Below are 13600 nucleotides of genomic sequence, written 5' to 3'. Positions count from 1 at the left end.
TTGAGGGCATCAAGCTTAGATTGTAGGATGGCTGGGGTGTTAAGCATGTTCCAGTTTAGGTCACCTAGCAGCACGAGCTCTGAAGATAGATGGGGGGCAATCAGTTCACAAATGGTGTCCAGAGCACAGCTGGGGACAGAGGGTGGTCTATAACAGGCGGCAACGGTGAGAGACTTGTTTATAGAGAGGTGGATTTTTAAAAGTAGAAGTTCAAATTGTTTGTGTACAGACCTGGATAGTAGGACAGAACTCTGAATGAAGGAATGAATGAAGGAAAGGAGACAAGGCGAGGAGGAATTCATTACTTCAGACCACTGAGATGCTCCCGCAGGGAAGTCATCAGGGAATGGGCATATGAGATTGTAACGTGTTGGAACATGGCTGTACTGTCTAGTCAGGAAGCCCTATAGGGACCAATTTGAGGCAGAAATTAAGGCAATCCAATTTAATGGGAGTTTTCCTGGCGCCTGTTTTAACATTAGTGTGCAGAGATGAGTTGAGAGGATCGGCCTGTCTTCTATATCCCTGGGGGCTGAAGGTTACTGTGTGGGACGCAACACTAGCACTGACACATCTACTGCAGACACTTCTCCTCTCTCCCCCATCTTTTTCTCTCTCCCTCTCTCTCATCTCCATGCTCCTGCTGCCTGTCCCTAGGGTTCTCCTTCTCAAATAAAAATGTATTTGTCACGAGCGCTTACAGTCTAGACCTTACATGCTCATCAGTCTTGCAAAGCCATTTAGTCTCTCTCGCCACCAAGGTCCTCCAATGCCCTCATATACTGTACCCCCTGGCCCACTGTTTCTCATGTGTAGACTCACACACACACGCACGCGCACACGCACACACACACACACACACACACACACACACAGGTCATTTCACTATACACCCTCAGGTACACTTTCTGTTGTGGGGAGAATAGGTTACGAGTCTCATACTTTAATGACTTTGTTTTAAAACTCAAACACGCGCATGTTGTTCTGCTGTTCCACCCCCCCCCCCCCATCTTAACCCTCCATGTCTATGTGGTACCCATAGTAACCAACTACACCACATCCCTTAGGTCCCATTCCATCACTGAAACACCCACCCACCCCACCCACCCTACCCACACACACATACAGACCACACTCAGCAGGCACTACACAGGTCCACTCATCTCTGCATCATTTGGATGTGCTAATCCAGCGACTCACTGAGCTGAGAGGAGATCGAGGTGATTTAAAGATCAGAGGTTTGGCAGAGACACAGGTGAACAAGTTGCAGCACAACACAGCAGTCGGGGTTAGGTTAGGAGGACGCCAGAACAATCAATGTCTTCTTATTCACTGCTGCGACTCACTGGTTCACACACACACACATCCTTGCAGGCACCATGTGAATTGAACATCCTTGCAGGCACCATGTGAATTGAACATCCTTGCAGGCACCATGTGAATTGAACATCCTTGCAGGCACCATGTGAATTGAACATCCTTGCAGGCACCATGTGAATTGAACATCCTTGCAGGCAGCATGTGAATTGAACATCCTTGCAGGCACCATGTGAATTGAACATCCTTGCAGGTACCATATGAATTGAACATCCTTGCAGGCACCATGTAAATTGAACGTTCTTGCAGGCACCATGTGAATTGAACATCCTTGCAGGCACCATGTGAATTGAATGTGTGAGGTGTTGGTTACAAGCAGGGAGGCAACTAACCTTTTCCTAACCGACTGAAAACCAGCAGTCTGACAGGGGTTGTATGACAGGAACAAGGAGTGGTTGGGTGAACTATGAGGAGCCTAACCTGAGATATAAACACTTGTGTTGGCTCCCTGAGCCGTTGGCTCAATGGGATGATAGTCTGGGGTTCAAATCCTCTGGGTCCCAGAACACCTACACTATTCCTTCTCATCTGTAAGAATAGAAGAAGAAGAAGATGAGTGTGTATATTAAGAAGAAGAGTGTGTGGGAGAGACACCTGGTGATAGAGATGAAAGGATCCTCACATTGAGGAGGCTGCTTTTGGTGTTTCCACGGCGATGAGAGAGGAGGGACGACAGATGTTGGGGACGAGTAGAGAGCTCAATCAACTCTCCTCCTCTCTCTTCTCTCCTACTCTCTCTCTCTCACACACTCTTTCTCTCCCTGTCTCCTCTCCTCTCTCCTTTCTTTGTACCTCTTCACTTGTCTCCTCTCTTTCTCCATCCCTATCCTCTCTGCCCTCTGTCAGAAGCTTCTGCCTACTTTAACTAACATCGCTAGTTAGCAAGCAGTCTTCTACCTCAGTTAACTCCAACCAATGACACATCCTTGTCATTATATCACAGCTAATACACTGTGGCGAATGAGAGCTAGCATGTTGTCACACAGCTAACAACGCTACTAACTACTAAGACAACACACAGCATCAACAGCCTTATCTCTCCCACTGGTACTCATTGAGCTATGAGAGATCTAAGCCAGGCACATTAATGATGGAACACAAACAAGCAAGTACGAGGCAGTGTGTTTGTGTGAGCATGTGTGTGTGCATGTGTGTGTTTGTGCGTGTGTGTGAGAGCATCTTTCCTGTGAACAGAAATCCAAAAAGGTTATGAACATCAGTGTCAGAAACATCTGGATTACTGTTCACCTGGAGAGGTTGGAGGTTGTGTTTTCACCTTTGACCTGCTCTTTTAATATCAGAGGCTTCGGTGCCTCAGGGATGGATGTAAATAGCTCAGTGTGTGTGTGTGTGTGTGTGTGTGTGTGTGTGTGTGTGTGTGTGTGTGTGTGTGTGTGTGTGTGTGTGTGTGTGGGTGTGTGTGCGTGCGTGTGTGTGTGTGTGGTTACTATTGACCCAACCAACATACTTGGCTCAAATCCATCAATATCACTGCTTTAGGAGAAAGAATAAGATATATACATATGTACATCCACCCACATGCAGCTACCTACACAAATGCACTCAAGTACATATGTTCATATACAAGGATTCAGACCCCTTCACTTTTTCCACATTTTGTTACGTTACAGCCTTATTCTAGAATGGATGAAATCGTTTCCACCCCCCTTATCAATCTGCACACAATACCCCATAATGACAAAGCAAAAACAGCTTTTAGAAATGTTTGCAAACTTTGAAAAATAAATGAAATATGACATTTACATAAGTATTCAGACCCTTTACTCAGTACTTTGTTGAAACACTTTTGGCAGCGATTACAGCCTTGAGTCTTCTTGTGTATGACGCTACAAGCTTGGCACACCTGTATTTGAGGAGTTGCTCCCATTCTCCTATGCAGATCCTCTCAAGCTTTGTCAGGTTGGATGGGGAGTGTCACTGCACAGCTATTTTCAGGTCTCTCCAGAGATGTTCGATCGGGTTCAAGTCCGGGCTCTGGCCGGACCACTCAAGGACATTCAGAGACTTGTCCCAAAGCCACTCCTGCGTTGTCTTCGCCCCAGTCTGAGGTCCTGAAAGCTCTGGAGCAGGTTTTCATCAAGGAACTCTATGCACTTTGCTCCTTTTATCTTTCTCTCAATCCTGGCTAGTCTCCCAGTCCCTGCCGCTGAAAAACATCCCCACAGCATGATGCTGCCACCACCATGCTTTACTGTAGGGATGGTGCCAGGTTTCCTCTTCAGGGCAAAGAGTTCAATCTTGGTTTCATCAGACCGGAGAATCTTGTTTCTCATGGTCTGAGAGTCCTGTAGGTTCCTTTTGGCAAACTCCAAGCAGGCTGTCATGTGCTTTTTACTAAGGAGTGGCTTCTGTCTTGCCACTCTACCATAAAGGCCTGATTGGTGGAGTGTTGCAGATGATTGTCCTTCTGGAAAGTTCTCCCATCTCTACGGAGGAACTCTGGAGCTCTGTCAGAGTGACCATCGGGTTCTTGGTCACCTCCTCGACCAAGGCCCTTCTCCCCCGATTGCTCACTTTGGTGGCCAGCTCTAGGAAGAGTATTGGTGATTCAAAACTTTTTCCATTTAAGAATGATGGAGGCCACTGTTCTTGGGGACCTGCAAAGCTGCAGAAATGTTTTGGTACTCTTCCCCAGATCTGTGACTCGACACAATCCTATCTCGAAGCTCTATGGTCAATTCCTTCGACCTCATGGCTTGGTTTTAGCTCTGACATGCACTGTCAACTGTGGGACCTTATATAGACTGGTGTGTGTCTTTCCAAATTATGTCCAATCAATTGAATTTACCAGAGGTGGACTCCAAACAAGTTGTAGAAACATCTCGAGGATGATCAATGGAAACAGGATGCACCTGAGCACAATTTTGAGTCTCATAACAAAGGGTCTGAATATTTATTTAAATAAGGTATTTCTGTTTTTATTTTATTTCTAAAAACCTGTTTTCACTTTGTCATTATGGGGTATTGTGTGTAGATTGATGAGGAATCATTTTTATTTCATCCATTTTAGAATAAGGCTGTAACTTAACAAAATGTGGAAAAATTGAAGGGGTCTGAATACTTTCCGAACGCACCATATAAAAAAGACCTCTGAAATGTCTATGGGAAAAGGGCTCCACTGTATCCCCTTGTTCCTGTCCTTCTATGGTAAAATAACCACGTCTCCATGCTTCCTTGTATGAACAACATCCTAACACCCTTAACCAAACACCCCGCAATAGCGTTACCATGGAAACTAGAGCCTCAGGGTCCGACCGTGGATCACAATGAACGTCTCCCCTGTAATTCTCTCTCACTCTCTCCCACTTTTTCTTTCTTTCTGTCTTTCTTTCTTTTTCTCCCTATTTCTTCTCTCTCTCTCTCTCTCTCTCTCACTCCCACTCGCTCTCTCTTGCTCTCTCTCTCTCAAATAGAATGATTCTCCAGAGACTGATAAAACTCAAGTTGTCAAAGTACCAATGTCACACATCCATATCCTGCCCTCCTTTTATTCAAGTCTTTATTCACATATTCTCAGATGTAGCTTGCAGCACTGTCTGAGGCAGATACTGTGATCTATATTCTTAGATGTAGCTTACAGCACTGTCTGAGGCAGATACTGTGGTCCATATTCTCAGATGTAGCTTGCAGCACTGTCTGAGGCAGATACTGTGATCTATATTCTCAGATGTAGCTTGCAGCACTGTCTGAGGCAGATACTGTGATCTATATTCTCAGATGTAGCTTACAGCACTGTCTGAGGCAGATACTGTGGTCCATACAGTATTCTCATCTGCATATATAGACTCCATCCATACAGATGACAAAAACATTGAAAAGTTTGGATGTCAAAGCTCATGTGAAGGACAGGTCAACTTTACATGAAATCTATGCTCAATCATGCGGTGCAGACATTATCAATGGTTTTTCACTTCTCTCCAAATATGATCACTCACCACCATATGCAACCAATGTAGCATACAGCGAACATAAGTACAGTATGTGCTTGTTTTACACTTCATTTCCATGTGACTTCAAGCAAGAAATGTAATTATCTCCGGTCCTATGATGCATTGCATTACTGCCTATTGATACACACGCATACTCGCACACACACACACACGCACGCACGCACGCACGCACGCACACACACACACACACACACACACACACACACACACACACACACAGCTGTTAAACAAGGTGAGTTTGTTATTTAGGTGAGTTAAAGTAGTATTAAAGTAGTAAAAAGTATTTGGCCCTATATTCTGTCATTTTGTAGTAATTTTATTGTAAATAAGAATACAAAATGTTTCTAAAGACCACCATGATTACAGATAATCCTGAATGGATCGTCAAAAATGATGAGTGAGAAAGTTACAGACACACAAATATCATACCCCCCTATAAATGCTAACCTCCCCTGTTATGATTTAATGGTGAGAGGTTAGCACGTCTTGGTTGTATGAAATTTGTGCGTCTGTAACTTTTTCACTCATCATTATTGACGATCCATTCAGGATTATCTGTAATTATGGTGGTCTTTAGAAACATTTTGTATTCTTATTTACAATAAAATGACTCCAAAATGACAGAATACAGGGCCAAATACTTTTTACTACTTTAATACATATATAAGTGAATATGTCTGAAAACTTTTGCTCCCCTAAAATTGGGGGACTCTGTACAAAAAGTGGATTCACCCGATTTGGATGAAAATACCCTCAAATTAAAGCTGACAGTTGACACTTTAACCTCATAGTCAAAGTTTGATTTCAAATCCAAAATTTTTGAGTGTAGAGCCAAAAGATGAAAACATGCTTTACTGTCTCAATAATTACGGGAGGCACTGTAAATCACAGAAGACTAAAATATAACAAAACCATTTGACATAGAAACACCAGATTTTGTGTGTGTGTGTGTGTGTGTGTGTGTGTGTGTGTGTGTGTGTGTGTGTGTGTGTGTGTGTGTGTGTGTGTGTGTGTGTATGTGTGTGTGTGTGAGATTGTGAGCATGTGATTGCCATGGTGCTGTAAAGATAAACGCACACATACACACATCACCATACATGGAGTTGGCTTGACACTGATGGTGGAAATCACACTCCTGTGGTTTAGCTGAAGGTAGGTCAGAGTAAGTAACACTCCTGTGGTTTAGCTGAAGGTAGGTCAGAGTAAATAACACTCCTGTGGTTTAGCTGAAGGTAGGTCAGAGTAAGTAAAACTCCTGTGGTTTAGCTGAAGGTTGGTCAGAGTAAGTAAAAATCCTGTGGTTTAGCTGAAGGTAGGTCAGAGTAAATAACACTCCTGTGGTTTAACTGAAGGTAGGTCAGAGTAAATAACACTCCTGTGGTTTAGCTGAAAGTAGGTCAGAGTAAATAACACTCCTGCGGTTTAACTGAAGGTAGGTTAGAGTAAATAACATTCCTGTGGTTTAGCTGAAGGTAGGTCAGAGTAAATAACACTCCTGTGGTTTAACTGAAGGTAGGTCGGAGTAACTAAAACTCCTGTGGTTTAACTGAAAGTAGGTCAGAGTAAGTAACACTCCTGTGGTTTTACTGAAAGTAGGTCAGAGTAAATAACACTCCTGTGGTTTAACTGAAGGTAGGTCGGAGTAACTAAAACTCCTGTGGTTTAACTGAAAGTAGGTCAGAGTAAATAACACTCCTGTGGTTTAACTGAAGGTAGGTCAGAGTAAATAACACTCCTGTGGTTTAACTGAAGGTAGGTCGGAGTAACTAAAACTCCTGTGGTTTAACTGAAAGTAGGTCAGAGTAAATAACACTCCTGTGGTTTAGCTGAAAGTAGGTCAGAGTAAATAACACTCCTGTGGTTTAACTGAAAGTAGGTCAGAGTAAATAACACTCCTGTGGTTTAGCTGAAAGTAGGTCAGAGTAAATAACACTCCTGTGGTTTAGCTGAAAGTAGGTCAGAGTAAATAACACTCCTGTGGTTTAACTGAAGGTAGGTCAGAGTAAGTAACACTCCTGTGGTTTAGCTGAAAGTAGGTCAGAGTAAGTAACACTCCTGTGGTTTAACTGAAGGTAGGTCAGAGTAAATAACACTCCTGTGGTTTAGCTGAAGGTAGGTCAGAGTAAATAACACTCCTGTGGTTTAACTGAAGGTAGGTCAGAGTAAGTAACACTCCTGTGGTTTAGCTGAAAGTAGGTCAGAGTAAATAACACTCCTGTGGTTTAACTGAAGGTAGGTCAGAGTAAGTAACACTCCTGTGGTTTAGCTGAAAGTAGGTCAGAGTAAGTAACACTCCTGTGGATTAGCTGAAAGTAGGTCAGAGTAAATAACACTCCTGTGGTTTAGCTGAAAGTAGGTCAGAGTAAGTAACACTCCTGTGGTTTAACTGAAGGTAGGTCAGAGTAAATAACACTCCTGTGGTTTAGCTGAAAGTAGGTCAGAGTAAGTAACACTCCTGTGGTTTAGCTGAAAGTAGGTCAGAGTAAATAACACTCCTGTGGTTTAACTGAAGGTAGGTCAAAGTAAGTAACTGGCTGCCAAGTGGGCGTCATATCACTGTTCTGTCCCTGGCATATCATGTTGCCAAGTACATTGCTAGTGAATGACCAGTCCTTTAGAGTACTGGTAGGGAGCGGCATGGAATCCTGGGTAGGGAGCCATGTTTGGCTGAATATCTTTAACATTTACAAGAGCCATGATGATGCTATCTCATGACTGGTGGACCTATTTACCTTTGACCTTACAGCTGAGCACAGGTCATGGGGGATTGCCTGTCAGCATGGAACATACTTGACACCAGGTGTGTGTACACCTGGTTTACTTCTCTGTGTGTGTGTGTGTGTGTGTGTGTGTGTGTGTGTGTGTGTGTGTGTGTGTGTGTGTGTGTGTGTGTCTGTGTGTGTGTGTGTGTGTGTGTGTGTGTGTGTGTGAGGATATCCATCCTCCTCCATCAGCTGTGTGTCCTCAGCAGGGAAGTGTTTCTCTCCAGCACTCTTCAGACGACTAGAAAGCAAACAAACACGTTCAGATCTAACCGCTCAACAAAAAAACATCTTTAAACAAATAAGGCCTCTTTGATACCCAGATATTCTACTGTATAAAGAGAGACACAGGTGGTGTTTTCATTAAGAAGAAAAGACCTCCCTCTGCTTTTCCCAGAATCCTGTGTTGTTTCTCCCAGCAGGCTCTGCGCCCTGTCAGCCCATTGGGTGGCGTGGCCCGGGGAGAGATGGAAGGAGGTGGAGGAAGGGGTTAGAGGTTACAAGACTATTTCCTTTTCTTTCCACCTGTCTAGTTATTTTCAGATCAGTGCAGATGTGGAAAGGGGGTGATACATTGGCCGTGTTCAAGAGCATCAAAACGACTGCAGGTGACTGCTAATTGACTGATCTGCAAATCACCTTACATCAGAAATAACACGTATTATTATTTGTATATCAGTCAGTCACAATTTACGGTTTTGATTCTCTCGAACACAGCCATTACAAATGTACATACACACGTGTGTTCGAGCATTAAGCCTAACGAAGCCGACCGTAGACGAAAGTCGGAGAGTGAAGTTGGGGGTAGGTGCACCTGCGACACCCGAAGGTCATACAGTGTAAGGGTTTTCCAACAGCAAGGCTCATATCAATATGGCAGTGTCAACATAGCTTCTATTGTTTATTTTATTTTTTTAAGAAATATCCAAATAAACTTTTCTAACTCTAACACATATCACACACTCATAAAAGGAAAACATAACATGTTTTCATTGGTTAGAGAGACTTTCATTTGTATCCCCTGTAGCTTTAGAATCCTGGCCATGTTGGTTCCTGTTTCAGTCAGGTCTTTGGCCATGTTCACGTGGGTCAAAAAAAACATTGATTGACAAATAGCGCTTCCCAAAATCCAGGTGAAGGCTGCATGGTGCAGTTGGTGAGAAGCAACTGCAGCGACTTGAAGGGCGACTTCATAAAAAACACATTTTTGTCAAGTTAATTCAGTCGACATGTAGTCAAGTCTTTTTATAACCATAATGTAACACACTTTGAAAGGCCAACTTTGTTAGTCAAACAAGCACTAATTTTCTTTCCATCTAGTTTGCCACAGAATGGCTGATTTATGGCCTCCTGGGTGGCGCAGTGGTTAAGGGCGCTGTACTGCAGCGCCAGCTGTGCCACCAGAGACTCTGAGTTTGCGCCCAGGCTCTGTCGTAACCGGCCGCGACCAGGAGGTCCGTGGGGCGACGCACAATTGGCCTAGCGTCGTCCGGGTTAGGGAGGGTTTGGCCGGTAGGGATATCCTTGCCTCATCACGCACCAGCGACACCTGTGGCGGGCCTGGCGCAGTGCACGCTAACCAAGGTTGCCAGGTGCACGGTGTTTCCTCCGACACATTGGTGCGGCTGGCTTCTGGGTTGTATGCGCGCTGTGTTAAGAAGCTGTGCGGCTTGGTTGGGTTGTGTATCGGAGGACGCATGACCTTCAACCTTAGTCTCTCCCGAGCCTGTATGTGAGTTGTAGCGATGACACAAGATAGTAGCTACTGAACAATTGGATACCACGAAATTGGGGAGAAAAAGGGGTAAAATAAAATTAAACATTTTAAAAAAGAATGGCTGATTTATATTTTATAGATTTGTTCTATAGTGAATTAACCATTACCAACATTCATAAGCCTCTGTAACTTTTTCTTGTAGACCTAAACACACAGCACATAGCCTCATTCTTTCTCTCCCTCCCTCCAGGCGTTGGACAATGTCCCTCTGCTCTTCTCCATCCTGGCATGTAGAAGAAGAAGACACGGGCGCCTTGGTGCGGATCACTTTTGTCAGGGTGGTGACCAACAATGATCACTGCCCTGACAAAAGTGATCCGCTCCAGACACTGATCTAAGGTCAGTTTGGTGATTTGGTCGTAATGGTTAAGGTTTTGATTTTGGATTCATGAGCTGATTTGAGATCTGTGCCTAGGAGTATAAACGCCCTACGCAACAGACTGATGGAGAGGTAATTTATCGCCCTCTAGCGGATACTGAACAATACTGCATTGTCATAGTAGCTTGACCTCAAATAGCAAACATTGTTTTCCATAGAACACAGCATACCTTTAAGCAGTAAGGCCCGAGGGGGTATGGTATTGGCCAATATACCCCCTTAAGCGCTGTTCTTACGCACGACGTGAAGTGGAGTGCCTGGACACAGCCCTTGGCAGTGGTAGTGTATACTGGCCATAGGCCTAAACCATAAACCCCTGAGGTGCCTTATTCATATTATAAACTGGTTACCAACATAATTAACAAGCATTTTGTGTCATACCCATGGTATATTGTCTGGTATACACACAGCTGAAATGCTGTTTCTGTCAATCAGCATCCTGGTCCCAAACTACCTGGTTTATAATAGGCTATAAATATAATTTGAACTGTATGGCGGTGTCTATAGCTAGATGTTGGCTAGAAGTACAACAAAGTGTGTGAAACTCGAACGGTTAAATCCATAATTGGTGATGGAGTAGGTCTACATTTAATCTGATTCAGCAATAATAACATGGCTAATCAGATTAGCAAAACCCGTTACAAGGTATAGTAAGAAGTAAGAATATCTTTGGAGTCACTTCTAGACGGTTCTTTTCCATTCGTCATAACATGTTTCCCGTGAAACTCTCAGTGCCCATTCATTGGCTAACCTACCGGTTTATTCTACGACTCTTAGATGACGATTGTTCGAAATAATGTACATCAAACAAATTGTGCGTTCTTATTGGTAGAATGTTTTAAGCCCCGCCTCTAAAAGTAACACATTATACTTTCCTTCTTCCCGGAGCAGTGCTACATATATCTGTGCTAGGGGAAACTTCACCCAAAGCCACTTTCTTAACACAGTTCCGTCCAACGTCACATTACAGCAGACATGGACCACATGATCAACTGGAAGGTAAGTCAGATATATTAATAAAAGTCTATTCATTAGTAACAATTAACATATGCTGAGCATCCCATATTGTATTGTGTTCTATAAATCGTCCCTTATTTCGCTACGAGGTCGTTGATGTCTGGCAAGCTGCCCATCCTCTCCAATGTTGTTGTGACTTGATAGTGACACTTGCTATTTGCATGGACAGTGCAGTGTTACGTTTTAAGATATTTTTTATTCTCTTGTTGTTGGTTAGCTACATTGTTATGAGTGCTTTGTACAGTGACGCATATGCAACGTTTTTAGGATAGTCTTGCTATAAATGCTGCAGCCTACGCAGCACCGTTTATGTGGTCTAGTTCACGAGGGTCGTCTTGAGCAGGCATTGCGCTGAGAAGCAGATGTAAAATGAGCTGACTTTTAGAAGTAACTGAACTGACAGGTTCTAATTATAGAAAGATCAGCTAATTTGTTTTGAGGTGTGTGTGTGTGTGTGTGTGTGTGTGTGAGAGACAGACAGACGGAAGACAGGCCTAGTATACGGATGGTTGCAGCTGTCCTGACAACTATGGTGACTGTTTGGGTGTCAGCTGACTTCTAGTCTTTTGACTTTTTGGTGCGGGGGTTGAGGGGGGGTCGGTGTAGTATTTTGGTCCCTTGTGGGATTCTAGAGCAGTGGTTCCCAACCAGGGAATCCACAGGGGGTACTTGAGAAGGCTCATGAGACCATAGGTTTACTGGTAAAATGCACGAGGGGGTACTTTAGGGGTACTCCGAGCAGAGCAAAATTCCGATAGTGGTACAGTAACCGAAAAAGGTTGAGAACCGTTGTTCTAGAGTGTTCCTTCCTTGAGGGATGGTAAGAGGGGCTGGTGGAGAGTGACTTGGTCCTCTACTTGGTCCACTGTGCAATTGAGCATGACAGAGGATTATATTAAGTCGGACAACTTTGTTGGTCAAACAAGCACTCATTTTCTTTCCCTCTAGTTTGCCAAAGAATGGCTGATTTATATTTTATAGATTTGTTCTATAGTGAATTAACCTGTACATTACCAACATTCATGAGCTTTCATGACCTAAACACACAGCACATAGCCTCATTCTCTCTCTCTCTCATCACCCTGCTCCTTTCTCTCCCTCCCTCCCTCCAGGCGTTGGACAATGTCCCTCTGCTCTTCTACATCCTGGCATTGAAGACCCTGGTCTTGTGCCTGGGCTTCGCTGGAGTGAAGATCTATCAGGCTAAGAAGGAAGAGGCCAAGCTGAAGATACAGAGGGCAGAGCAGAGGAGGATAGCGGAGCAGGTGCAGGAGCTCCTGGATAACGAGCTCCTGGACAACAAGAAGGATGACTGACCCGGAGGAACAAGGGAGAGTGTGAGGAGATGAAAGGTGAAAGTGAATACAATACAAAATGAGTCCATTTGGAAATCAGTCAGCAACATAGACTGGGAGATAACAATGGGTGTTTCAAAGGGTATGATGCCTTAAAGTACAGTAGTTATTGGTCAGTTTGAGCTAAACATTTCCCCTCTTTCTTCCCAGGAACTACAGTATGTCACCTGACCAGACTGGGGACCTACATGCTCCAAGGATGGGACGGAGCTCTGATTGGCTGGTCTGGGGAGGAAGTGTTGAGAATGTCTAGTTCCTGTTGGACAGTACTCACCCAGAACAGGCCTGGGGTCCTGGGCATTGCTGCGGGTGGCATTCTTTTCTTACACAAACTTTTAACTTCAGAGCCACCAGATGTTTTGTAAATAAAGACTGTTTTTGTACCTCTGTTGAAGCAGCCTTTCTTTGTCACATTTGATGTATAGAGCTGAATGTTGGAGACAGTGGTGTGATGGAGAGGTGGTCAGTCTATTGACTACGCATTAGGGGGCATTTGATTCGTCCTGATAAAGGAGATGAGGAAGACACTATAGCACTAAAGTCTTATGTCGACTTTTTCCCCTGGTTCGTCTGTATGATTAGTGTACTTCTGGTACTTATTTTAATGATTTTATAGCTTTTTTTTTTACTTGCTGATTATCTCCATTAAGTGAAAAGCACTTAATCAAATGTATTATTAGCCTGAGAAGTCTTAGTGGCTGTACATGGCTCAGTTCCCTGCACATTGTAAATTTGGTATTGGCACTGACCCGGTTTATATAGCTTCCTCTTATTTCTGATGTTTTTCTTAATTATTAGTTATGATATTGAGCACTGCACTGTTGGGTAGAGCTTACAAGTTAAGCATTTCACTGTACTTTTGTGCCTGTGACAACTAACTTGTAAAGGTGATAGTTTGAAAGGGTGCACATCCAACTGTCACCATAGGGAGGCAGCGAAGTGCCACCAATTGGCCAGAATGT

General features: G+C 43.8%; 1 protein-coding gene across 1 annotated transcript; it reads left to right on the top strand.

The window, feature by feature from the left end:
* The first annotated feature begins 11140 nt into the window (after positions 1 to 11140).
* Positions 11141 to 13026, top strand: LOC139412900 (small integral membrane protein 11-like). Its single transcript, XM_071159738.1, has 3 exons — positions 11141 to 11265; positions 12396 to 12635; positions 12789 to 13026. The coding sequence occupies exons 1-2, from the start codon at positions 11242 to 11244 to the stop codon at positions 12597 to 12599; spliced, it is 228 nt and encodes a 75-aa protein (XP_071015839.1). The 5' UTR covers positions 11141 to 11241; the 3' UTR covers positions 12600 to 12635; positions 12789 to 13026.
* The last annotated feature ends 574 nt before the right edge of the window (positions 13027 to 13600 follow it).

The sequence above is a fragment of the Oncorhynchus clarkii genome, chromosome 7, assembly GCF_045791955.1.
Source record: "Oncorhynchus clarkii lewisi isolate Uvic-CL-2024 chromosome 7, UVic_Ocla_1.0, whole genome shotgun sequence".
Lineage (NCBI taxonomy): Eukaryota > Metazoa > Chordata > Actinopteri > Salmoniformes > Salmonidae > Oncorhynchus > Oncorhynchus clarkii.
The sequence above is the reverse complement of the archived record's forward strand: the minus strand, read 5'-3'. Positions and strand labels throughout refer to the sequence as shown.

Bases quoted from the DNA above. Each gene is read 5' to 3' on its own strand.
- LOC139412900 (XM_071159738.1), top strand. From the start codon at position 11,242: ATGGACCACATGATCAACTGGAAG. The intron at 11,266-12,395 runs GTAAGTCAGATA...CCCTCCCTCCAG, and splicing joins ACCACATGATCAACTGGAAG to GCGTTGGACAATGTCCCTCT.